The sequence below is a fragment of the Vigna umbellata genome, unplaced genomic scaffold (genome assembly GCF_029865625.1).
Source record: "Vigna umbellata cultivar VRB3 unplaced genomic scaffold, Vumbellata_1.0 scaffold_689, whole genome shotgun sequence".
Lineage (NCBI taxonomy): Eukaryota > Viridiplantae > Streptophyta > Magnoliopsida > Fabales > Fabaceae > Vigna > Vigna umbellata.
Genome location: NW_028274456.1, coordinates 1 through 26,834, shown reverse-complemented (window position 1 = coordinate 26,834; position 26,834 = coordinate 1). Strand labels below are relative to the sequence as shown.

The following is a 26,834-nucleotide window of genomic DNA, read 5'->3' as shown; positions in this document are numbered from 1 at the left end:
AGAAGCCAAGAAAGCTGCCCTTACCCCTAATTCATCTCCTCTTCTTCAACACAAAACGGAACCCCCACTTTCTCATGGACAAACAAACACCAGGCCATGGTTTCGCCGACGCTCCCCTCCCACCGGTCGGAGCCACCGCCGATACCGCGTCGTTGATGCAGGTGACCATCTCTACTTCACCGCCGTCAGCCTTGGAGGCCGCTACCGATGCTACCAGCTCACCTTCCCCCTTCAAATGGGGTTCATCTTTTCCCAGGTTCACTACCGCGAATCGTGGCTCTTCGTCGATGCTGCCGCTCACCGCCACACCACAATGTCGTGACTGAGAATGCCTCCTCTGTATTGTGTTTTATGTCTTTGCATGGAAGTGGCCCTTAGGATTTTTTGTGGTTGATGGGTGAAGTCGAACAGGATGTTGAATTGGGCTTCTCTGTTTTTGTTTGAATGCAGGGGAAATAGGAGAGAAGTATGATAAGAAGGATGAAACTTAATATTTGACTGAGATGAGGATGGTGGAAGGGTGTTGGTAGTAGCCGTAAGTGTCAAGATGGCTATGGCGATGTGTGAATATGGATGATGGTTGATGATTGGGTGAGGGGAGTCAAGGTCTAGTGGAGAATCCAAGCGGTTGATGGTGGCTTGCGAGGGAGACAAAGGTTGGAGTTTCTGTTGTCACCGTGGGTAGCGGCTAGGAAAATGAGTGAATGAGGATGTAGGTTGGGGAATGGTGGGTGTGCCCGACGGAGGAAATTCTTGAGGAGTTGAGAGTAGTGTCCCTCTGTTTAGTGAGTAGAGAGTCAATAGAAGTTTTTATGAGAGGCGAATGATGGGTTCTGTGTGTTGATGTCTCCCAAAATGGTTCCCCCTTTAGCCTTGTTCACGCTTCAGATGAAGCTTAAAGTCAAAAGCATGGCCTGTCTAATGGTTGCTTCCTGCAACAGCCTCATGTTCTGCTCCGCTAAAATAGTGTAAAATAGTGTAGATGCAGCATGCATGGCGAGCAGAAGATTTGCATCAGAATGGAAGATGGCGTGATGGAACCAAAAAGCCAAAAGCTAAAGTTGGCTCAAATTGGACTGACATTTTTATGTTTTGTTTCTTTTCTCTTTTTTTTTTTAACATTTGACAAAATGAATTAAAGTAAAAGAACGTAAAAGTAAAATAAAATAAAACAGACTAAAATAAAATAACTCTAAATAAATAAATAAATAAAATTAGAATAACCAAGAATAAATAAAATAAAACACAATATAATAAAACAGAATAAAATACAATATAATAAAATACAATGGCTCAAAATAACTTAAAATAATAATAACATAAAATAGAACAACATAAAAAAATAAATAAGATAAAATAAATTTCATTATTATTTATTTATTTACCCGGACGAAATTGAGTGTTGACACAATTGAACTCAATTTGAGTTGAGGAATCTTAGCAAGGTTGCTAAGTACCAAGAATGGTTCGAATACTCAAAGAAAATCTTGGCTAGGGTTGTTGAGTACCAAGAGTGGTGCTAAAACTTAGATATCAAGAGTGGTGCGAAATACTCATTTGTAATTGTGTAGATATTATAGTAGAACCCTCTGTGGAGGAGATTGGACATAGTTCAATTGAAGCGAACCAGTATAAAATACTTATGCAATTATCTATTCTCTTACCTAAACAATCTTCTTACAAAAACCTGCAGTTGTGCTTTACATTCAAAACACATCTTCTAAGCTAAACAATTATTTTTCATAAAGGAGGCTTTTACAAAACACTACAGGATATATTTTGAATAACACATCAAAATTTTGAATAACACATCAAAATCTACCATTGTTTATTCACTTTCATCAAGTCGAGCGTTTAAGCCTTTAAAAGAAAATTTCAACAGCTTGATAACGTGTTATATAAAAAAAATGCAAAAAAGTTTTCCATTAACATTATTCAACCCTTCCCCCTTCTAGTGATTTTCAAGCACTTCATAGCCCATGGGTCTTCTTTTTTCTTTTAAAAAAAATATTTATTTTAAATACAAAAAGAAATGCAATCAATTTCTAATTTATTACAAATATAATTACTTTTAATTTGTCAAAGAACTGTATACAAACAATAACCTTCTACAACTCCAAATCTAAAAATGATACTTTGATATATATAATTTTTTTACATTTATTTAATATTACCATTCTTTATTTTTCTCTTTCTAAAAATATACAAATTTTCTCTTTTATAATTATTTTACTTTATAATGTGTCAATGAATATAAATATATATCACTTTACTTCTCCAAATGTAAAAAAAATAAAAACATTAATTAAAAAGTAAAGAAGAACACAAATTCACACATAAGTTATTTTAGAGTAAAATCTTTTTATCTAAGTTCTAGTTACAATTAATACAAGAAATGCACTTTATACATTAATGGTAATTATAATGTATAAAATTAATTTTGTGTTGATGTCAATTTAATTAACTAAAATAAAAATTAAAAATAAATATATTAACATCAACATAAAAAGTTAATTAAAATAAATATTCATCAATTTAAAATGTTAATTAATGTATCTATTAAAATTAAATAATTTAATTAACTTTAATAAATACTAAAAAATGCTAAAATTAATTAAAATAAATATTGAAAATAAATAGAGTTAGAAAGTACAGATTACAAAGTCTATAAGATAAAATTATAAATCTCAAATACAGAGACAAATATCTATTCTTATCTTTTTTTTCTTCTAAAAATAAGAGATAAAATATTAATTTAATAATTAATTGTTCATCAAATAAGTGTGATCATACTATTAGATAAAAAATTATATTCAAGAAAAATATTTATTAAAATAAAAAAAATATTTTTAACACGTGTTAATAAAATATATTGAACCAAAAGATAATGTCAGTTTATTTTTCTTTTTTTTAACCTTTTTATAATAATATTAAATTAACGTTCTCATATCCGTTTTTTCTTTTAATGTTTTTATCTTAAAAAATTAAATGGAATACAGAAAGATCTTATGTTTAATAAGGTTTCAACTCTATTTTTCACAAAATTAAATATATATATATATATATATATATATATATATATATATATATATATTATAGTATAGATTACGTCATTATAAATTAATAAATAAATTATAATAAACATTAAATTATGTATTATATATTTTATTTAATAATATAATAATAAATATGATATAAAAATATTAAAAATTATAATATATTAAACTATTTAATAAAATATATAATTTTATACGTGTATATAAATAATATTATTTCTAAAATTTATTTTAGACTATTAGTCAAGTTAAACTCATTTCTTACTTGAAAGGAACTTGAGAGGAAGACTTTGGAGATTGAAGTTTTCTATTATCTCCTTGGAATTTTGTCTTCCATTTCTGTTATTTATTTTATGATGTGTTTCCTCCCCTCAATACGTAAAACCTAAATCTTTCCCTATATTCCACAATCGTTGAGCTTCTACTGAATTATTTAGAAATCTATAACATCCTATTAATTATAGTTACTTATATCAACATCACCATAAAATTGCTAAGTTCATCAATAATCAACCTGAATTGTCTCTTTAGTTGTCGATCGCTGAGAAAACATTTCACATTTATGTTCTGCATATTTTCAATCCCTCTAACTTGACGATCTTATTATGTTAAGAAAAATAATAAGATAAAAATTAAAAGTTTAGTGTTGCATAAAATATTTTCCATATGATATATTTCCATTTTTTCACGCTTCTTTTTCTATTCATCCAGTCAAAAAAGAAATTACATTTAGGTTTTTGTTATCTCTATATATTGAGATGATACATTTACTTATCTTTTTCTTTTACTTTCTTTTTATTTTCTTTCTATTTTTCAGTTTACCCTTTATTTCTTTTTATTTTCAGCTTACTCCCAATTGATACATATATAAATAAAGTCAAATTCCAGCGCACCAATAGTTTAGAATCATTAGATTTTTTACCATTCTTCTTCTTGTATTACTATTATACTAATTAAAAATCACTCACTTCAAGTACAACTTTTAAAATAATTATAAAATTTAATCTCTCCTTGATTTAAAAAAGATATGTTTCAAATAGTAACAATATACAAATATTTTCATCATCAATATGTAATTTGAATTATTTTTTTATTACATTATCGAGATATTTAAAAAATATTAGAACATAATACTTCCCTAATCTATGAACTTTAATTCATATCGGAGCGTGATGTATGAGAGGAGCCGTTTCCCATCCAACGGCCTAGATGGAGCCTTCACCAACGTCTAATTTGATTTCCCTTCATTCTTCCTTCTCCAACGGTCACTTTTTCTCAAAATACAAATAATTCCCTCACTCTCACACTTTCTTCCATTCAAAAGACAACCAGATTCTGATTCAAAACCCTAAACGATCAACCTAAAAAACGCAACAACAGCGACCAAAACGACATCAACAATAACCATGAACGACATTCAAGTGTGGAACAACGCCGCCTTCGACGACCACGGCGACGACGCCTTCTTCCCGATGAAGACTTCTTGGTCTTCCTCCGAGTGCACCAAAGAAAACCTGAGTCCTACCGCGCTGAATTCCTCCCCGAAACCCAAGAAAAACACCAAGACCAAGGCTTTCGCTCTCTCTTCCGATGACAACAGAAACATTGACGACGAAATCGAAGCAATCGAGCGCGAGATCACGAGACTCACCACGCGCCTCGACGCGCTGCGCCTCGAGAAGGCCAAGCGCGGAAAGCGCGTGGTGGGCAGAGCCGTTCCCGCGAAGTTCATGGAGCCGCGCCCGAACGCCGCCGTTTTGAGAAAACTCGAAGAAACACCGAAGACTAAGGTAAAGAGCACTAATAATAATCACAACGCGTGGCGGCGAGGGATGAGCATGGGGCCGGCGGAGATAGCGGCGACGCCGGCCAGCACGCAGAGTCGCCGGAAATCGTGTTTCTGGAAGCTTCCGGAGATCGAGGAAGAATCGAGGGCGAAGACCGTGGGGAGAGTGAAGAAGAAAGAGGAAAGTTGGGTGGGTCAGGGTCAGATTCAGGCTAGGAAGATGTTTGAGAGGGAGAAGGTGAAATCGGTGTGTGAGAGTAACAAGAAGACGGTGAAGCAGGGTAGGATGGTGGCGAGTAGGTATAATGGCGGTGGTGATATGAGGAAGAGGTCGTTGCCAGAGGGAGGAAATGAGATTAGGGTTAAGAAGAGGTGGGAGATTCCCAAGAACGGGGAAGAAGAAGAAGCTGTGTCGTCGATGGTGGCGGGTGAGGTGATGGTGCTTCCGAAGATTAAGACTGTTAAGTGTGTTAATGAAAGTCCCAGAGACTCTGGTGCTGCGAAGAGAGTTGCTGAATTGGTTGGGAAGAGGCCTTATTTCTGCACTGACGAGAATGATGTCTGCCAAGTTCTAAATTTTGTAGAAGAAGAAGGGGGCTGAAACAATGAATGATGACAATGATGATTGTTAGATTCTAGATTTTTGAGAAGGAGAAGAATGGGAATGGTTAATCAATGATCCAGTTATTATGAGCCAGTTAGCTACCGGCGCACAATAGAGTTGTGGTATATAGTATGGAATGGTATTGGATTTTTTTTGTTTTGGTACGTTTTTCTTTTTTACTTGGTATATATAGAACTTCCTAAGTTCTGATTGAATTTTATGAGCTGAACCACAAGGTGGAAGTGCTTTGGTCGGTTCAGATTTGCTCTTTTTACATGTTGCTAAATAATGAAGTAAAATCATCTATGGTTCTTTCAAGTTGTATATCATGTTATCATTGTCGTAGTCCTTTGAAATGGTTGAAGGGGGGGTGATTGTCGAGGGAGGGTGTTTTCTTCTTTCTTAGAAGATTGTCTTTGTGAAATTTTTAACTTCGGGTCTTGGTGTGTGATTGTGTAGTTTGCCTTTTGTTCTGTTTTTGAAGGCATCAAGCGCCAGGAGGAAAATTGGGGGTATGTTCTTGATTAGGATGCTAAAGAAAAGCAGTCAAACCTGTTAACTTTACTATGTTTCAAGGAGGTGTAAAGGCATATTTTTTCTGCAAAAGTAAAGGAATAAAGGCCGAGATGTCCTTTAGAAACATTATGAGATGTGAGACCTGTGTTTTCACAATAACAATCAGATGCTAAATCTTTCCCTGCGCTGTGGGTTGGAACTGTGGCAGTTAACCTCAAAGAAAAAGCACTTTTGCTGATAAAAACATACTGGTTGCTGAATATCGCAGAAAATATTACTACTGACAGATAAGTGGTTGGATTCTTGCTAATCCTTTGGCCATTTGAACTAATATGGATGGGTTTAAGTCGAGATTGCTATACCCAAACCCTGGAAGAGCAAAGAAAAAACACATTCCGAGAAAAAGAAAATTTCAAAACTTTGTGCGTTGAGTTTTGGCAACTTGTGCCTAATAACATCTTGAACAAGTTGGGTTGAACAGAAGCCACTTCATGTTTTCATTGACAAACATGTAAAACAAACACGGTTTTTAAATTGACACGTATACAAATGAGTACAACTTCTAAAATGAAAAATTAACAAACAATTTTAACTTAGATAAAAATAAAAACAGGACTGAAATTAAAATCGAATATCTAACGTGAGAGGGAAGTTCAGTAGCACATCAGAACTCCCTGTCTATTGAATCTTCTGGTTACTGTGTCAAAAGATTCATGTTACTAGATTATTTTGAAAAACGAACAGCATACAAGGACCCTAAGAAATACACGTTAATGTTGAAAAAAAGTTTTTTTCTAAACACAAGATGGTGTGCACGTTACCGTCATTAACTATGTTTATTTAAACATAAGAGATAAAGTGCCCCCCCTCTCCTCTGAGAACAAAAAAATGTAACTAGAAATAAGCCCATTTTTAACTGGTTACACTGCACAAGAATGGAATACTCTGTTAAACGGCGAGTTGTGGCAGAATAGCAGCATGTGACAATCTTAGCCAGAATATAATATAATATTTCCCTTGTTGAATATATAATTGGTTTCTTGTTAAAATGCAATTAATGGAGCACCTATCTCATAACTTCAACATACTAGGGATCTATTACGTAAACACTCTTCAGTGCATCAATTTCTGTCAACTGCATGCTAAATTCTTTATTTGGGAAAACATTTTCAGCCTTCATTCTTTCTCTGATCCCATAAACAGGGATTTTGGCCTTCAAATAAGCCTGAATCAGAATCTGAAATTGCCTAAGCCGACCAGTGTATCCACACTGCCTCATTTTATGGAACCATTTCTCAGTATTATGTACATCTCCACAATTTGCATACTGTTCCATCACAACCATGTAAGAGCTGAATAATGGCTTCACCGCACCCCCACATTGCCTTTCGGCAGCCTTACTTAAAATCGAAGCTGCCTTATCCACATCACCAGCTTTAACATAGAATCTCACAAGTCCATCCCAAACCAGTGGACCAGACCAACATCTCGAATGCCTCATTCGCTCGATAAAGTCCTTACCTTTCGATATCTGGTCATTCAGAGCATAAACTCTTACAAGTTCAGAACAGTGCCTGGATGAGGGGCCCTTAAATTTTTGCATCGCCATTTCAAATACTGCTTCTGCTTCCTCAACTTTGCCCAGTTTGCCCCATGCTCCTATTGCTGCTTCACACTCCATCATTGTGGGGTCTGACTTGCAATGGTTCCATATTCTGCTTACATCACTAGTCATGTCAAGAGAGGCGTAGAGAGAGAACAGTTTAGTGTGTGCTCTAATATATTCATGTGAGTTTCCTCTTTCTATTTCTTTCAGTATAGAGATGGCTTTATCTTTACATCCCTCAGAAATATAGAATCTGGCCAAGTCTGTCAGGAAATGAATATCAGGTTGCAAACCATGAGATTTCATATCGTCAACCAATTGTTCCATCCCTATTATGTCCCCAGTTTCACCCTTGGTGGCTATCAGAATCCTGTATGTAAGATAAGATGGAGTTAAATTTTCGTTCTTCATAAATGATAATATGCCGAGTATCTTTCTTCTGTCGTACTTCTTGTACAAAATGATCATCTGATTCAAAGTATAGATAGTAATCGGCAAACCTAAACTTCTCATTTTTTCAAAAACGGTCACTGATTTGTCCATGTTGCCAGAGCGGACACAGTTTACTAGAAGAGTTCTGTACAGTAATTCACCTTTGAAAGAGTCTGGCACATCATTCTTCATGTACTTCTCTGCCACATCAACTCCCTGGACCTTGGCTATTAAATCGAGATGAGAGGCATAGGCATTTTCACTATGCTCAAATTGTTTCGTGGTCTCCAACCATTCCAAAATCTGCAAAACAGATAACAGCGGAAAGAAAACATTTTCAGCCTCTTAACGTGTTTAATAATTTAATGCACGCTAAAAACGTAAGAGACAATACTAATCCTGCAGATTTTATTTATCACAATAACATTCTAAATGCATTGAATCATACATACAAATTTCACTCTTATCCCTTTTACAAGTAAATTGATTTCTTCTTTTATTGCGCAAATAATTATTCATAACTAAGGGCTCGCCTAGTGGACATATATGAAAGGATGAGAGAATATAATATGCTAAGATTAGAATATTATAGAATAATATATAATCAAATCAAGTGTTTGATGCATAGTATAACAACCTAAATAATGTTAGGATATAACATTAATTATGTTTAAATTTCAATTTATTATTGAATACATAATGTTATAAAAATTGACTTAGTTTGAGTTTTTTTATAAATTATGAAAACTATTAAAAGAATTTAACTAAATTATACAATTTCAATTTTTATTTATATAACTATTTTTTATATTATAAAAAACAATAAGTTTTTTAAATTATAAGTTATATATTAAAAAATATTTAAATAATTAGTATTTAATTCCATATCCTAATAAATAATATAAATTAAATCTATGTGACACAATAATTATAAATATAAATGCATATAAGATAATATGTTAAATAGAAAAACTATTATTTATATTATCATATAAATTAATATCAACAAAAACAAAATGTACTTACACTTTCTTAAAATTATAAAAAAATTATATAAGTTTTGTAAAATTAATGTTAAGATACAAATATTTTTCTTTAAAAATTATTTGAATAATTAGGAAAAAGATATTCTAAATACTATTATAATCGAAATGCATGGGTGAATATTATATATATAAAGAAAACAGCAGGGAGAGAAACTTATCATATGCATATGCTGTTACTTCACTACAGTGACAGGATAGGATACACTACAGCAGGGAGAGAAACCTAACTCAGTTCACTTTGCGACAAGAACTACACTACAGTGACAGGATAGGATACACGACAAGATAACATTATCAAACCATGTTGACACAACAAATATCAGATTATAGTTATCATAATTCTTTACACCAAACAGAACCTAAAAGCTACCAATTTATATGGATGTGACAAATGAAATCAGTTTAATACATGAAAAATGTGAGCATAACATGTTATAAACCAACTATCTGAAAAGCTTTGAGTTGTTGGTGAAAGCAAATGAACTGTTCCATGGCACTTAACACATCCCTTTAAAAGAAAAGGCATTTGGGCTTGATGCAACAAACCCTGTCTTGTGCTAAAAATCAACCTATAGTTGACAACAGGGATTTCCTGAACAGCTACTCATAGAGGCTCCAATATCAAGTCACGAACCAATTCTTTCAAAAACTCATGCTATTTGGCAAAGGCATGTATGGAATTAAATCCAGTACAGTGTATAAAATAGAAAATGCAGCTTCACTGGCCATAATACCAGCTGGTCTCTTGGACCTCAACATGGAGATAAACAAGCAAAGAATCTGGTATTTAAGCATATTTGAACACCAAGAGGATACTTGGCATTTCAAAAAGTTTATAACTAAAATTATACAAATACATGCGTCATTGGATTTAAAAAACATATTAAAAGAAGTGTAGAAGAACAATGCCCTTGAGAGACTAGCATCAGTATTACCAAAATGAAACAACCCATAAATTTTGCAAAAAACTTGGCTAAGCAATTTAAGAGAAACTGCAGAAAGCACCTTCAAAGCCTTGTAATACATATGATGCTTCCAGAGAATAAATACAATCTTTGGAGCCTCTAAATGGCTCAAATCCTCCACTGCTTTAGCAAATCTTTTCAGAATACCAGGAAGGTAGGGGGCTGGACTGTTCATAACGGTTCTTAACAACTCCAAAGAAGTCTTCCTCTTCAAAGGCTCACGACAGCCAAGGTACAGATCATTTGCATATTCCGACATAGGATCATCCAAACGTCTAGGTTCTAGCTCAAATTCCTGATCAACTTCTTCCTCCAAATTAATTTCCCCACTGGCCTTAGCTGAAAGGGATTTCTCAAGTTCCAAAACTGTTTCTTTCAAAATATTCTCATACCAACTTTTCTCATTGACCAAAGAAGACAAATGGCGACTACCCATAAAGAACTTTCCAATAACGGGTGAAGTACGGTAACTTTTCTCTCTTAAAAAAACATTTTTTGCACCTGACAATGCAGGATAACAGCCACAAACATTGTTAGGACTGAGATACCTCTCAGTGTCATGTTTCATCCCACATAACAGTAATCCTGAAACCTCCACAGAATGCCCCTGTCTCCTATAAAATAAGAGAAACAATATCAACCCTATAAAGTTCCCTCCAAAAAAAAAAGATTTCCTTTTGTAAAAACAAAAATCTACGCTACATTTTGTTCCAGTTACACAACATAGAAGTGGAAGAAACAGAAAATGAGGGTTTACGCTGTACATAAAACGACAACAGAAAATAGCAACGATTGGGGGGAGCGATAATAATTAATTTAGTTTTATAAGAAATAAGAAACAGAAGCAATGTATGCAAATGCATGCAAATGGTGGTAATAACCACTCTACATAAAGAGAAAAGATAGATACTTGATAGGGAAAACGCATTGACGCAAAATCGACATGAAGATTGAAGACGCTTCCGAACCCTAACGATAGTTGGTGGGACGTTCTTCTTCTCATTTTCAAGTTTAAGTGTTCAACTCGGTGAAGGTTTAAATTTCTGATTTTTGAAGAATTGTGTAGTTTATTTAATTTGAAATTTAAACTTAGTTATAAAATCCATCTCTGTAATCTATGCTATTAATTTATATTAAAAGAATTACAAATTTTTAATTTTTTTTTGTGTGATTATGTATTATTTTGTTTTTAAAAAATTAAACATTTTTATTCAAAATTTTGAGAAAACTTGTTATTATCTCAAATTTGATACAATTTAATCTTAAAATTTTAAAACTAAATAAATATAACTTTTTAACTTTTGTGTTAATTTATTTTTATTTGTTTCCAATTAATATATTTTTAGTTGATTTTGATTAACCTTTAAAATATTTTTTAATGTGAATATAAAACATTATTTAATATGTAAAATTTTTAATAAAACATTTATTAATATGTAAAATTTTTAATAAAACATTATATTTACTTATTTAAAAATAAAAATGTATTAAAATTTGATATATAAATTTAAATTTTATATCTAAAATTGGAAGCCATAAACATATGTAAAAAAATTCTGTAACCTTTTTTAGCTTTATAAGATTATCTTATTCGAAAAAAAAATCACAAACATTCAATGCATAAACTTTTAATAATTTCTTAAACAGAAAATAAAGTAATACACTATGGGCTTTAACCTATTTGCAGAGTCCGGGCCCAATATTCATTGGGCCGCATCAAAAGTTTCAACCAAAACCCTAATATTTGAGTCACAAACCCTATTTTTTTTGTGTTGTGAGATATTCTGATAGATAGAGAGCGCGGCATAATCTAGGGCCACCTTTGTTCTCTGTGTCTGTGCATCAACCACAACCAGAAGCCGCCATGGCCACTGCAAGGACTGTGAAGGACGTTTCTCCCCACGAGTTCGTCAAGGCGTACTCTTCTCATCTTAAGCGATCTGGCAAGGTCATTCTTTCTGTCATTTTTCAATCAAAAACGGGTCTCAAATTTGAGATTATGAGTTTAATGCAAAGCCATTTTTCAGTTTTGATTGTTTTAAGCTGTGTGAACTGCTTCTGATTCATTTTGATTTTACTTTTATAGTGGATTATAGGAGTATTGTTGATTTTGTCTATTTTTTTGTGATGTTTTTCTTAAGTGGCCATGCCCATGTTTTTGTGTTAATTGTTTTCTGTATAAGGTTGCGTGTGTTTGAATCGGGTTTTTCAGTGTTGAGTTTGATCATAAGTGAGCGTTTGAATATTTAAACAAATGTATTAGTTGTGGAATAGGAGATAGATGATGGATTGTGTAAGTGATTCAGAAGGAAGCATTTGTTTGTCATTTGGGCTTGGTCTCCTTCTTTTAGCACTGTATTGACCTAGTTCTAGAAAAGTCTTTCATATGTTGTAATGATGCTCCTTGTGTTTTGGGTTTGTTTAATTGTGACTAGTTCTCTGAACAATGCGGGGCTTATGTCCGTAATGTCATTTAAAATATCCTGTTATTGATACGTTGATTTAAATTCTTTTTTTTTGTTCTAACCAGATGGAGCTGCCTGAGTGGACTGATATTGTCAAAACAGCAAGATTTAAGGAGTTGGCTCCCTATGATCCTGACTGGTACTATGTTAGAGCTGGTGAGTTTCCTTTTTGTGTTGATTGTGTTTTCCTAAAGCATGTTCTGGCCAATAGCACTTTGTTAGTGAAAATTCAATGAGATGGTAGTGAGTTGTGTTGTGTGTTTAATTCAAATATTGAACAATGTCAGCTTCCATGGCAAGAAAGATCTACTTGAGAGGAGGACTTGGTGTTGGTGCATTTCAGAGGATTTATGGCGGGAGCAAGAGGAACGGTAGCCGTCCTCCTCATTTCTGCAAGAGCAGTGGTGCCATTGCCCGTCACATTCTTCAGCAGTTGCAAACCATGAACATAATCGAACTTGACACCAAGGGGTAAGCTCTTCTCTAATTTGGTAGCCTCCTATATTTTAAATTAGGTACACTACAATGTTAAGGATCTTATCTTTGGAATTTATGAGTTATGTTGCATAGCTTGTTTTTGGCAATTGTTGGTGCTATTCTTGTTTATTCTTTCTGCATAAGAATCTGAGCATCTTTATTCATGTGATAACATTGGTTCACCTTTTGTTTCAGTGGCAGGAGAATCACTTCCAGTGGCAGGCGGGATCTTGATCAAGTTGCTGGACGTATTGTGGTTGCACCTTGATCTGTAAACTGCCATTGAGAGCTAGTCTGCTTCCATAAGCACTATTAAGATTTTGGGTTTTTGTTAGAGAGATGTGATGATAACAGATTATGCGCAAATTTTGATTTTAGACTGAGTGTCTTTCTATTTATTGGACGTGCTTAATGTTTACGATGTTCTTGCTTTCAGTCTTTTATTAGATCACATCGTCACCTTTTTTTTCTTTTGATTTTTCATTTGGATATTCTTCCTTTTTTTTTTGTTTTTTTACTCATGAAATGAAGATGGTAGATTGAACTGATTACATGGCTATAATTCTTGATTGTTCATCATATGTCGTCTAACTATGCATTTGCCAATACGGTCTATTTTAATTTTGTAGCACCGGACACTGATCTCATTTTCATTTTATATTGTGGAAAGAAATTAAATCAATTTGAAGAAGTTTTTTGAAACCATTATCTAATTGTATATCATTCATGGAAATATTATTTTCTAATAAGTATGATTAAAAATGAAAATGCAAGAATTGTCTGATGAAATTGGTGTTGGTGTGAAGTTAATCGAAAAAAAAAGTTTAAAGTCGTAGTTTTGTTTGGATAACTTTTTTATCATTTTTAAGTTAAAAGGTAGATGTATTTTTCAAAAAATTTTGATTAGTTATCATATTTTAGAATGTGAGATTTGTAACATTCAATTAAATAGTCTAATATATTAGGAAATACCACAAGTTCAATACCAAAAAAAAAAGTAGGTTAATAATAAAAAAAAATTATTGTAAAGATTTTATTACAGAATCTGACAAGTTTTGCCTTTAGAGGTGAGACATTTACTCCTCAAGCTACACAGAAAGTTATTTAATATCTATGAATAAAGAACTTCATCACATAATCATCTTCTCTATGAGATGATGCAATTATTGAAGTGTTAGAATATATTAATTCATCACTTATTTGAAATTACTATTAAGAATTTCATTCAAGAAATTCTTTCCAAACTATTCCTGAGTTGAATCATAATTTTTATATTATCAATTCATTCAAAATCACATTATTGAATATTAAATATAGCATTTCACCATCTAAAACCAAGCATAAAAGAGAAGGGAAAATAAAATAACCAAAGCAACTCGAGCCTACTCATCCGGTGGAAAAAAATATGACATCCAATAAACACAAGCACACCCAGCAAGCACAAACTACTCGCCTAACCCTTGAAACTCACTGTCCAAAACCTCCAAAACTAGTCCAACGAGCTACCTTCAGTTACTCAGGAAAGTAGAGATTGTGAGATCCACCAACCTAACAAGCTGGCTCGTCCAACCATTGAAATCCATTGTCAAAATATTCACTTACTCGTCCAACGAGCCATTAACTCACCCAACCAACCACTCTGCATAATTCTGCTGAACACCAATTCTACAAAAATTGCATCCTTCATGCTAACTTGACCTATCTTAGGTGCTCTTACTAACCTCTACTACTTTCATTTTGTGTTCTAAACCACCAATGACCTATCCAAGAGTATGTAATACAACCTAAACTTAGTTTAAACTCATTATGTCATGAATTTCCAACTCAAAAACAACTAAAACTCTACTCTATTGATCATAAATTAATTCTACAAGTTTTAACTTATAACTAAGTCAATTAGAGGTTTGAACAAGTCACAAATAACTTAAAGATAGACTTCAAACACTTAAACCTACCTGAAACCTTCTAAATCAAAATCTCACTCTTTAAAACTCCTAAAATGCACCAAAATTCATTTCAAGACACCACATATTCTCTACTATACACTCCTAAACCAATTCTCTACAAATTCACCACTCAAACAAGTTTCAAATAGCTACATAATAGTTCTAAATTACCATATCTCCATTTAAACCATTATTTTTGAAATTCACCTGAGACCCCGTTTTAGACTAAAAATTAACTTACAACCAAGTTTGACCTTTTCTTCCCAACATCTTAATCAAGGGTGTTATTCCCTCCACCACCACATTTTCTCCCTCCACCTCCCCAATTCTATTACATATTTTTTGAATTACCAAACTAACCTTTTATAATTACAAAAATAACTTTTTTCCTTTTTAATCCTAATTATTTACTTTTATAATTAAACTAATAAATAACTTTTTATATAATTATAAAATTATTAAAGAATACAAAAAGTCATATATAAAAATATATATTATACAAAAACCCTAACTATATATAACGTGCAAAATAAAAAAAAAATCTAAATATATACTAATAAGAATAAAGATCCTCAAAAATACATTATTAAAATACATCAAAATATATTCAAAAATAATATATCAAAAAATATAAATTATATTATTTAAATATCTTCAAAATTAATATAAAAAACTGTAAAATATAAACCGTAATCTTTAAACGGATGTGAGCATCCGTTTAAGGAAAACGGATGTCAACATGCGTTTAAGGGAAAACGGATGTCAACATCCGTTTAAGGGAAAACGGATGTCAACATCCGTTTAAGGGAAAACGGATGTCAACATCCGTTTAAGGGAAAACGGATGTCTTTTTTCCCTTAAACGGATGTTGACATCCGTTGACGAATGCTCACATTCGTTTAAAGATTATACGGTTTATATTTTAGGGTTTTATTACGCACATTCACGCCCTCTCACGCCTTTGAACCATCACCTTGAAGCACCACCATAGTCACGGCTGAAGATGAATTGCTTTCCCCACTTTCAATCTTACTAAACACAAAGTCCACCACACTCTCATGTCACAATTCTATAAAAGAGAAGAAGAAGTGGAACATGAAAGACAACCCAAAGATAGTGGAACGTAAGAGACAACCTGGGAAAAATAATAAAGAGAAAGAGGGAAGAATGATAAAGAGAATGAATGTACGTGAGATTTTAAATAATATTAACCCTAAAATTTTAATAAGGGTAAAATAGGAATTAAAAAATAAAGAAAAGGGTAAAAGGGGAATGGGGTGGTGGAGGAAGCAAGTTGTGGTGGTGGAGGGAGTAACACCCCTTAATCAAATAGCATCATTTATTTCACAAGCACAGAAAATTCACAATCAAGATCAAATTCAAACAAATTGATTATAGTTTATACAACACAGGTTATCAGTTTACAATTACAATTTTCTTGAATGCTAATCTTTTTGTGCATTTCCCTTCTTAAATATTTGTCATAGTTGCTATAAGGGCATCATTTCTGTAATTTATAACTATTATTTTAATACTTTTATTAAGATAATAATAAATATTTTCAAAACGGGTAATTCAAAAGAAAAACAAATTATGGATAAAGCCTTTAAAGCGACTAAAAAAATGCACTTACCAAAAAAAAAAGTGGAATTGATTTTAAACTATTCTGAATTATTCTTAAATAGTAAATCTTATTATGAAATGTTGTAGAATAAAAAGGTTAAATATTTTTTTTTCTTTTTAAACGGTATTTGTCAGTGTTTCAGAAAATGTAGGGTTAAATATGTTTTTAGTCCCTAAACTATTGGCCGTTTCTGGTTTTCGTCCCTCTTTCAAAGTAAGGTACAATTTGGTCCTCATTCTTTTCGAAACTTTGGTTTTAGTCCTCTAAAACTAACACCGTTAAAAATTAGCTGACGTGGCTAACGGTAGACTGACACACGATTTTTTTTTGGAGTGTTTCTCACATTTTCTCCCCTTCTCTCTCTTCCTTCCATCTTCCACCCAACTTCATCTTTCACATCATAAACCATGCATTTTATTACGCTTATGTCCCTTCCGTCTTTCTTAATTCACATGTCACTGCCCTACTCAGACATTATCATCATCAACAACAATAATAATAAGGTTTCTGAATTGGTCGTGTCGTGTCCATGGCTGTGTCCAACGGCGTCGAAGCAGTGTTAGAGTTTCTGCGGAAGAATGGCTTGTCGGAGGCGGAGTCCGCGCTCCGAGAAGACATCATCGAGAACACCGACCTCGGAAACTTCGACTACGAGAAGTTCTTCTTCCCCATGGTCCCGCCGCCGCCGCCGGTCAGAGTCCGATCCTTCTCCCGACCGTCCGAGTTCGCCGCCGCGGATGACGACGACTCCAAATCCAGCTCGGACAAGTTCGTCACCATCGATTCTTCCACTTCTCGCATCTCTTCTTCAGGTACTCCAAATTCAAATTGAAAATGATAAGTGATTGATCGATCACTCTCTGTTCTATGTAACGGAGACCTAAGCAGTTACTGTTTGATGTTTTCCACTCCGTGCTGCTAGTGCTACTATTGAATTGGATGCTTTTTTAGTTTTTTTACACTTAGGTGTTTTCAATTTGTAAATTAGGATCGCGTAATTGATCATCTATATTTGATTTCGTGTGTTTGGTTTTGTTGATCACACAGCTCAATTGCATGCGTATTAATTCAGCATTATACATATAGAACAATTCATTTTAGGGGATGCAGAGTATTAGTGGTTTCGTACTGGAAAAAGTACTTGACGCCGGGAAGCTTCTTCGCCGCGCCGAAGTATCGGTAACCGGGGCCGCGCCCCCTCAGAGTTGAAGAAAGTAGAAGAGGGCACAAGGAATGACGGAGAGGTAACAACCCATGAGAGTGAGAATTGGAATGGGTTTGGAGGAATGAGAGAGAAAGAGAAGTTGAAGACAGAGAGGTGACACTGGAGAAAAACTGATAAACTCTGACAAAAAAAAATTGTGTCAGTCTCCCGTTAGCACGTCAACACATTTTTAACGGTGTTAGTTTTTGAGGACTAAAACCAAAGTTTCGAAAAGAACGAGGACCAAATTGTACCTTACTTTGAAAGAGGGACGAAAACCAGAAACGGCCAATAATTTAGGGACTATAAACATATTTAACCCGAAAATGTATTAATTTCGCCCCTTTAAAAAAAATGTAAAATACCTTTCAGAACAAACATCAAATAATGGGTTAGAATCTCCTCTCTTCCCAACAACTCTTTCTCTCATTGCAACTCTTTCTCATGAGCTAAAGGTGATGAATTTGGTAATGGTAGTTATGGAGACGAATATCTATCTACTGCGAATCTTTCCAAATCAATACATAAGAAAACAATAGTATGGATAATATTACTGGTGACATGAAAATTTCATTATTAATATTTGTAATATTAAACAAAAGAGGTTACTGTTCACTTGTCTTATATATAGATATAAATATGGAATATGTTTTGAAATATTAAAAGAACACTACTATACATATTTTATTAAAAATTTAAATTTTAAAATTGGTCTCCCTTACTGTTGTTGGTTAGTCCTCTCAATCTTAGTATAATTGAGTGGTTTGTTATTCAAACCTATCCACACAATGAGTTTATTTCAACAAACTTCTCTATAAACACTTTAAGAGAAAGCTAAATTATTTTATGGATAAGCTACAAGATATTGAAATGTAGGAGAATATCAATTTATTTTTTCTATGTAAATTGGATGGAACAATCCTTACTCATACATTCAGTTGATTTCAGAAACAGGTTTCAGTGCTACCTACTGGAAGCACAAGTTTGAGCAACACCGGTTGGATAACAGAAACAAAAAGTTGAAGTAGAAAGGCAAAATTCAGTCAGTGCCTAAAGTGCCTGACATTGGTAAAGAGTAGTGAAACACCATACTTGTTACAACAGTCTATGGCATCCTGGTCCCTGATACTCCCACCTGGTTCTGCTATAACACCAATTCCACTTTCACATGCTTCTTCCACAGCATCTTTCCAAGCTGTTCATAGATTAAGATGCATCCATGTTAACAGAATTATCAAAAAGAAAAAGAAACTTATACTCTAAACTAATTTACTTTCACATAGCAAGGACTCTTCTGTCACTGGGGTGAGTTTTTTTCATTCTTTAACAATTTACCATTGTCTTGTGATGGTTTGATGTTAACTGAAAATCTCATCATAATGATGTTTATGTTTATCCAGCAAAAAAGGTAGCTCAGCTTCTCACAATAGAGGAAAATCCTCCAGCACAAGATTCAGTTGCATGAACATGAAAAGAAAGATACTAAGTAAGAATGTTGGTATTGCATTTATATGAAAATAAGACTTACCAAATGGGAAGAAGGCATCACTGGCCAAGGTTGCTCCTTTAACATCATCTCCGGCTTTCCTCATTGCTATTCTCAAACTCTCCACACGGTTTGGTTGCCCACTTCCCATACCTAGCATACAGTTGTTCTGCAGAAGATTATATAACAAAAGGGATCAGTTTCTTGAACCTATTACATAAGGCAGAGAAAAGTTTCATGGTATGAGAGATAAGAACCTTAGCTATCACGATGGCATTGCTTTTGACATGCTTCACACACAACCATGCAAACTCTGCATCACGAAGTTCATCATCTTGTGGAGCTTTCCCAGAGACCACGTTGAACTTGATGTCTTGTGGGGTTAAGTCATCTGAATCCTGAGCCAACCAACCTCCACCAACCTGTCTGAGTGAAAGCTTTCCCGCTTCATTCTTTTTGGCTTCAAGAATCCTTAGAGTTTTGGACTTTCCACGCAGAATCTCAAGTCCCTTCTCTGTGTAGCTGGGTGCAACTACTATTTCATAAAACATCCTTGTCTCACCATCTGTGGGGCTTCTGAATTCTCGAATTTCTTTAGCAAGTGCCTAAAATATATGAAAAATATTAAAAACATTGCTTATATAACATTTGTTGTAATTTGAGATAATATCTTTAGAATCTCCCTAATTAGAGAAAATAGATATGAAAAATATTAAAAACAAAAACTTATATAACATTTGTTGTAATTTGAGATAATATCTTTAGAATCTTCCAATTAGAGAAAATAGATATATAATCTTTTATTTTATTTTACTTTCCTAGTTTCCCTTTTAGGAGAATTAGATTATTACAAATAGAGAGTATTAGAATGTATTTTTTATGATTCTGAATAATAAAATTAGTCCTATTTTCAACTTGGTATCAGAGCTTGTCTGATCCGCTTCCGCTGTCCTTGCTGTCTGCCGACGGCCGGCCACCATGGCCGCCGCCACCTAAAAGTCTCTTCTTTAACATGTGCTTTTAATGGGCTCCAATTGCCCTGGTCAAGTTCTATCTTACCAAATATAGAGTTTGTTTGCGTATGATTAGAATGGGATTCAAATCCATTCCCTTTCGAACCAGTAGTTGAAACTGGTGCTTTAGATCTGTTGATGCCCTATCAACTTTGCTCCTTTTGGCATTCTTATTGACTCCCAGTTGAATCAAAGAGACCGAAAGTCTCTTCTTCGAAGAACCCATGAAAGGCCACTGCCTTCACTATTTATTCCGATGTGCACCGCTGCTCTCCGCCATCGACCACCATCATCCTCCGTACGCCGCTGGCCACCGTCCGCCACCGGCCACCGTTGCACTTTCGCCGGGTGACCAGCGGATCTGGACCACCTCCTTAAGCGACGACCAACCACGTCGGTTCCGAGGGCTACCTCTCATTCACGCGCCGTCACAAGCACCAAATCTGTGCGATCATCCCCGGCCACCGCCACAGTTTCGATCGGTGACCAACGGATCTGGATCCTCTCTTCAAGCGCGACCTAACCATGGTGGTCGACGTCTCTGTCTCGTCCGCATGCGCCGTCACGCGCCACCGTCCCTGTGTCGGAATCACACTGCACCACTTCCAGTCGTGTCGCCGGACCTCCATCTCTCTGTTCTGATCCTCCATAGCATCCATGGCTGCCATCTTCGTTGTCTTCACAGCATCTTTTTCTTCTCTCCGTGAGTTCCGCTTTGTGAGCTACTGTTCGCCTCACGTTTCATGACCAGGGAGAGCTCTTTCGATGCCTAGTTAGCATTCGATGCCACTGCGTCTCCATTGCGAAGGGCTCTCTGCCTCCATCAATGGGTTTCGCCTCACGTCGTGCTGTGTTGTTCTTGCCTTTTCTTCCCTTTCTTGTGCAGCACCTGTGGCCAAGCTTGTCTCCACCATCTGGTTACAGTTTCGTGATTCTCTCTTGCAAGTGTGATGTTCCCGTTGGCCTGTGGCATGAAGGGGAGTCTATTTTTGTAGCTGTGATGTTCTAGTCTATTAGAATTATTGGTTATTGTGTATGAGTTATGTGTGTACGAGTTGTGTTCAAGTGTGTTCCAACTAAGAGTGAGTTGGAAAGGAGTGTGGTTACTTACTTTGTTTTCTATAAATGTAAGTGTAGAGGTGTTTAAGCCCTGAAGAGAACATATTTTTATCTCAAGTTGGTACCTACTCTGGTTTCTGTCCTAAAGTGGTCCACCAGCATTGTCATTGTTGTTTGCATCTGTCTGGTGCCCATTGCTGCCGTCCGCGGTTGTCTTGCCACTGTCTGCAGTTGTCAACTACAGTTTGAAGCTCTTCAACTTGGTTCTCTGCCATCTCGCATCTGTCCTCTGCGATCCGCCGCTGTCCGCCGTCACTGTTCCGTCCAGCGACCACTAGATCTGGTTCGCCTCTTCACGCGACGACCAACCCCACCAGTGCCGGCGTCTGATTCTTTCCCACGCTCCGCCACGCGCCGCTTCTTTGTGCGCTGCGAACAGGCGCGTGCAGCTCACGCGCCGCCCTCTGGTCGCCTGAAAGTCACCGCGACACCTCCATAGTCGTCGCCTGGACCTCCTCTCTCTGCTCTGCCCCTCAAAACCCTGCGTCAGTGAGGTCTAGAAGCTCCCCTTGAAGAAAACCCAAAGAAACCCCTAGGGTTTTCTAGTTCCTCTCGATTTTCTGGCTCCTTTTTGGTTCCTCTCCTATTTTTATCAACAATGGCGTTTGGAAGTGTTCTTTCTTTCTCTGGAAGTCCCTCAATTACTTCTGAAAAGCTAAACGGAAAGAATTATCTCTCTTGGTCTGCTGCCGTGGAAATATGGTTTCTCGGTCAAAGACATTATGACCACCTTGAGTAGGATGGAAGCCAAGTACCTTCTGAAAAAGCTGAACAATGGAAACAAGCAGATTTCCAATTGTGTGCCCTATTGTGGCAGTCTGTGGAACCCCGACTTTTGATATCTCTTAGAGCCTTCAAAACATGTCACTCTTTTTGGAAGAAAGCTCAAAGCATTTATGCTAATGATATTCAACGTCTCTATGATACAGCAAACAAGCTTGCATGTCTCAAAATGACAGACCATGATATGGTCTCCTTCATGACTGAAGCCCAAGCAGCTGTGGAAGAGTTGAAAATGTTCTTGGAAGTGGAATCTTCGGAAGACATCAAGAAGAAGCTTGACAAGTATTATATGGTGATGATCCTCCGTGCTTTACACCCTGATTTGAATCATATCAGAGATCAACTTCTGACAAGTCATGAGGTCCCTTCCTTGGAAGCCTTGACCACACGTCTTCTTCATGTTCCAGTGCCTCAATCTCAGGAAGCTCCTAAAACAATGGAACCATTTGTCATGGTTGCTACGCGGGGAAGAGGAGGACGGGGCACTAGAGGAGGAGGACGTGGAGGTAGGGGACGTTCACAGTGCACTTACTGTAAGAGGATGGGTCACACCCAAGAAAACTACTACTCCTTGCATGGTTTTCCTTCAAAAACAGCCAATATCTCTAAGGCTGAAACTCCCACTTCCAACTCCAAGTTCACTGAGGAAGAGTATCTGCGATTAAAGTCTAACAGCTTGACGCAATCATCTCAATCCCCAAGTACATCCACAGCTTGCATTTCTCAATCCATGGAAGGTCAAAATTCATGGGTAATTGACTTGGGTGCTTCTGATCACATCTCTGGTAATACCTCATTGTTCTCAACCCTTTCCCTCCAAGAAAAACCCCATTTCATTACTCTTGCAAATGGCTCTAAAACTTGTTCAAAGGGAGTCGATCAAGTCTCCCTGTCTCCCTCTCTAACTCTGAAATCTGTTCTTTTTGTCCCTAATTGTCCATTCAATTTAATTTCCTTAAGTCAGTTAACCAAAATGTTACATTGTTCAATAACTTTCAATTCAAAATCTTTTGTTATACAGGAGCGTGGCTCAGGGAGACAGATTGGAGAAGAATATGAAGCTGGAGGTTTATACCATTTTGGAACTCGTCCACGGGTCTCCTGTGTTGCAACTCTTCCCCCTAAAGTGTTACATGACCGATTTGGCCACCCTCACTTGTCAAAGTTAAAAAAGATGTGTCCTGAACTTAGTGAGACTTTAGAATGTGAGTCTTGTCAACTAGTAAAACATGTTAGATCTGTCTTTCCTAAAAAGTTTCAATAAATATGTAATTCTAGTTTTTCTATTATTCATTCTGATGTCTGGGGAACTAGTCGCGTCTCTTCTTTTGGTTTTAGGTACTTTGTTACCTTTATTGATGAGTATTCTAGATGTACTTGGGTTTATCTAATGAAAGATCGCTCTGAATTGTTACCCATCTTCACATCCTTTTTGAATGAAATCAAGAACCAAATTGGTCAAGTGATTAAAATCTTAACAAGTGATAATGCTAAAGAGTATTTCTCATCCAATTTTTCTGCAATCCTTAGCTCCCATGGTATTTTGCATCAGTCCACTTGTCCTCATACACCCGAACAAAATGGTATAGTCGAAAGAAACAATAGACACTTAGTTGAAACTGCTCGTACCCTTTTGCTTGGTGCCCATATACCTGTCCATCACTGGGGGATGCCATCTTAACCGCCTGTTTTCTTATTAATAGGATGCCTTCCTCCTCTCTCAATAATAAAGTCCCTTTCTCCATTCTCTCTCCCAATGATCCTTTCTTTCACACCCCTCCTCGGGTTTTTGGTTGTGTATGTTTTGTTCACGACATGTCTCTAGGGCTAGACAAGCTCTCCGCTCATGCAATCAAATGTGTCTTTTTGGGCTATTCTCGACTTCAAAAAGGGTACCGGTGTTACTCTCCTGAAACCAAGAAGTACTACATGTCTGCAATGTTACATTCTTTGAACAGACACTTTTCTTCTCTCCATCTGTTCAAGATGTCCATATCCTCCAACAGGTGCTTCCTCTTCCAGTAGTTGAGTCCAATATCTCTAATGTCACTGTCAATCCAAGTCATGCTCAAGGTCCTCCCGAACCTTCCTCTCCACATATTGATATCTTCCGACACAGTACCCCGATGGGTAGTCCTCTTCTAGAAAATGGTGGATCTCCTCCTTCAGATTCTTCTCCCTCATCGCCTCCTGCCACGCCTCCTGGTGAAGATGATTTTGGTTGGCCCATTGCTCTCAGAAAAGGTACTCGTTCCACTCGAAACCCTCATCCCATTTATAATTTTCTTAGGTATCACAGATTGTCGCCCTCCTTTTATTCCCTTTTATCCTCAGTGTTCTCTGTGGTTATACCCAAAAATGTGAAAGAAGCACTTGATCTTCCTGGATGGCGATAAGCCATGATTGCTAAAATGCAGGCTCTTGACCACAGTAATACTTGGGAGCTTGTGCCACTTCCCCCGGGCAAAAAGGCTGTTGGTTGTCAATGGGTCTTTGCAATTAAAGTTGGCCCTAATGGTGACATTGATCGGCTCAAAGACCGACTAGTTGCAAAAGGGTACACTCAGGTGTATGGCCTTGATTATTGTGACACATTTTCTCCCATGGCCAAGATGACTACCATTCGTCTGTTCTTTGCAATGACAGCAATTCGTCATTGGCCACTTCATCAATTAGATATCAAGAATGCCTTTCTCCATGGTGATCTTGAGGAGGAAGTTTATATGGAGCAACCTCCTGGGTTTGTTGCTCAGTGGGAGTCTGGTATGGTTTGCAAATTGCACCGATCTCTATATGGGCTCAAGCAATCACCATGTGCTTGGTTTGGAAAATTCAGCTCCATTGTTCAGAAATTTGGGCTTAAATTTGTATATGTTGTAAATTGCACCATGTGCTTGGTTTGGAAAATTCAGCACCATGTGCTTGGTTTGCAAATTGCACCATTCTCAATTGTATATGTTGATGATATCGTTATTACAGGGAATGATACTGCTGGAATATCTCAATTGAAGGAGTACTTCTGTAGACATTTCCAAACCAAGGATCTTGGAAGCCTTAAATACTTCTTAGGCATTGAAGTAGCTCAGTCAAAAGATGGAGTTGTAATCTCCCAAAGGAAGTATGCTCTGGATATTTTGCAAGAAACAGGCATGATTGATTGTAGACCGGTTTAGAGTCTCATGGACCCAAATCAAAAATTAACAACAGAAGGTGAGTTATTCTCCGACTTGGAGAGATATAGGAGGCTAGTTGGAAAACTAATCTATCTCACTATTACAAGGCCAGATCTATCTTTTGTTGTTGGGGTGGTTAGTCAGTTCATGCAAGCTCCATGTGTTGGCCATTGGAAAGCTATCATTCGCATTCTAAGGTATCTGAAAAAGGCTCTTGGGCAAGGGTTGTTATATGAAGAAAAAGGAAGCCTTCAGGTATCAGGATATTGTGATGCCGATTGGGCAGGTTCTCCTATTGATAGACGATCTACTACTGGATATTGTGTTTTCCTTGGAGGAAACATTATCTCATGGAAAAGTAAGAAACAAAATGTAGTGGCTCGATTAACAGCGGAAGCTGAATATAGGGTAATGGCGTCACTAACATGTGAACTTATATGGGTGAAACAGTTCCTTCAAGAGCTTAACTTCTGTGACATCCAGAGTATAAAGATGTATTGTGATAACCAAGCTACTCTTCACATTGCATCAAATCCAGTGTTTCACGAGAGGACTAAGCATATAAAAATTGATTGTCATTTTGTTCGGGAAAAGTTATTGTCAAAAGAAATATGTACCAAGTTTGTTGGATCAAATGACCAACTCGCAGTTGTGTTGACTAAGTCATTAAGGGGACCTCGGATCGAGTTTATTTGTTCCAAGCTTGGTACATACAATCTGTATGCTCCAGCTTGAGGGGGAGTGTTAGAATTATTGGTTATTGTGTATGAGTTATGTGTGTATGAGTTGTGTTCAAGTGTGTTCCAACTAAGAGTGAGTTGGAAAGGAGTGTGGTTAGTTACTTTGTTTTCTATAAATGTAAGTGTAGAGGTGTTTAAGCCCTGAAGAGAACATATTTTTATCTCAAGTCAGTCAACAATTCATCAGCCTTGTTGGCGGGTGCTTTAATGTCGTTGTCGCTGCAGTTAGTTGTTGTAACCTCTGCAGTTTGTCACTGTTGCCTCAATAAGCTGTCGCATTTTCTTTGGTCAAGATTAAGAGTGTCTCATGAAGTGCACTAGCCGTCGTTTCCGTTGTTTGCCGTGAGGGGAAATATTTTTCAGCCCCTGCAGAGAACTTTCTTCTTGGGCTAGAGTTTACCCTGTACTTCTTGTGATACAGTGTTAAGTATCACCATTTACGAGTAGTCCAGCAGAGAACTTTGGACCTCTAACCTGTCTTTGGCCTTTTGATGCCATCATAAATCTCAATCTTTGGTGTTTTTGGTTTCTGCCAATGCTTTGTTATAACAGCTCACTAAGAGTTGTTCTTTGAGACCGCCCGCTGAATTGACTCTTTCAAAGTTATGGGATTCAAATTTGTCCCTCGTACAGATCAATTCTCACCCGTTCTTCCACCTTCACATTCTGCGTTCAATCGTGAGGGAAAGAAAAGTTTCAACCGCTGTAAGGTAGTGGAGACCCTGCAGGTTTGTTGCTGTTTCAACCGCTGTAAGGTGGTTAAGTCCCTACAGGATTGTTGTTGTTAGCCGCT

At 36.2% G+C, this 26,834-nt stretch overlaps 4 protein-coding genes across 4 annotated transcripts; 3 read left to right on the top strand and 1 right to left on the bottom strand.

The window, feature by feature from the left end:
• The first annotated feature begins 4,255 nt into the window (after positions 1-4,255).
• LOC148190631 (uncharacterized) lies at positions 4,256-5,720 on the top strand. The gene has a single exon (XM_088102724.1). The coding sequence runs from the start codon at positions 4,463-4,465 to the stop codon at positions 5,441-5,443; it is 981 nt and encodes a 326-aa protein (XP_087958850.1). The 5' UTR covers positions 4,256-4,462; the 3' UTR covers positions 5,444-5,720.
• Positions 5,721-6,951: 1,231 nt separating this feature from the next.
• Positions 6,952-11,048, bottom strand: LOC148190630 (pentatricopeptide repeat-containing protein At1g80270, mitochondrial-like). The gene is made up of 3 exons (XM_088102723.1): positions 10,922-11,048; positions 10,052-10,625; positions 6,952-8,303 (listed from the first exon to the last, which is right to left on the bottom strand). Exons 1-3 carry the CDS (start codon positions 10,954-10,956, stop codon positions 7,050-7,052), a joined length of 1,863 nt encoding a protein of 620 aa, XP_087958849.1. The 5' UTR covers positions 10,957-11,048; the 3' UTR covers positions 6,952-7,049.
• Positions 11,049-11,777: 729 nt separating this feature from the next.
• Positions 11,778-13,399, top strand: LOC148190629 (small ribosomal subunit protein eS19z). The gene is made up of 4 exons (XM_088102725.1): positions 11,778-11,959; positions 12,542-12,632; positions 12,764-12,947; positions 13,149-13,399. The coding sequence occupies exons 1-4, from the start codon at positions 11,876-11,878 to the stop codon at positions 13,219-13,221; spliced, it is 432 nt and encodes a 143-aa protein (XP_087958851.1). The 5' UTR covers positions 11,778-11,875; the 3' UTR covers positions 13,222-13,399.
• A 3,545-nt stretch (positions 13,400-16,944) lies between these two features.
• LOC124834008 (uncharacterized) lies at positions 16,945-17,387 on the top strand. Its single transcript, XM_047308586.2, has one exon. The coding sequence runs from the start codon at positions 17,053-17,055 to the stop codon at positions 17,353-17,355; it is 303 nt and encodes a 100-aa protein (XP_047164542.1). The 5' UTR covers positions 16,945-17,052; the 3' UTR covers positions 17,356-17,387.
• The last annotated feature ends 9,447 nt before the right edge of the window (positions 17,388-26,834 follow it).

What these genes read in the sequence shown, in the direction of transcription:
- LOC148190630 (XM_088102723.1), bottom strand. Translation starts at nt 10,956, where the DNA reads ATGTCGATTTTGCGTCAATGCGTTTTCCCTATCAA. An exon ending in CAATGCGTTTTCCCTATCAA is followed by an intron (nt 10,626 to 10,921) that starts GTATCTATCTTT and finishes CTTATTTTATAG; the next exon opens with GAGACAGGGGCATTCTGTGG. An exon ending in TGTATTACAAGGCTTTGAAG is followed by an intron (nt 8,304 to 10,051) that starts GTGCTTTCTGCA and finishes TCTGTTTTGCAG; the next exon opens with ATTTTGGAATGGTTGGAGAC.
- LOC124834008 (XM_047308586.2), top strand. Translation starts at nt 17,053, where the DNA reads ATGGCTGTGTCCAACGGCGTCGAAGCAGTGTTAGAGTTTCTGCGGAAG.
- LOC148190631 (XM_088102724.1), top strand. Translation starts at nt 4,463, where the DNA reads ATGAACGACATTCAAGTGTGGAACAACGCCGCCTTCGACGACCACGGC.
- LOC148190629 (XM_088102725.1), top strand. Translation starts at nt 11,876, where the DNA reads ATGGCCACTGCAAGGACTGTGAAGGACGTTTCTCCCCACGAGTTCGTC. An exon ending in ATCTTAAGCGATCTGGCAAG is followed by an intron (nt 11,960 to 12,541) that starts GTCATTCTTTCT and finishes TGTTCTAACCAG; the next exon opens with ATGGAGCTGCCTGAGTGGAC. An exon ending in ATCGAACTTGACACCAAGGG is followed by an intron (nt 12,948 to 13,148) that starts GTAAGCTCTTCT and finishes CTTTTGTTTCAG; the next exon opens with TGGCAGGAGAATCACTTCCA.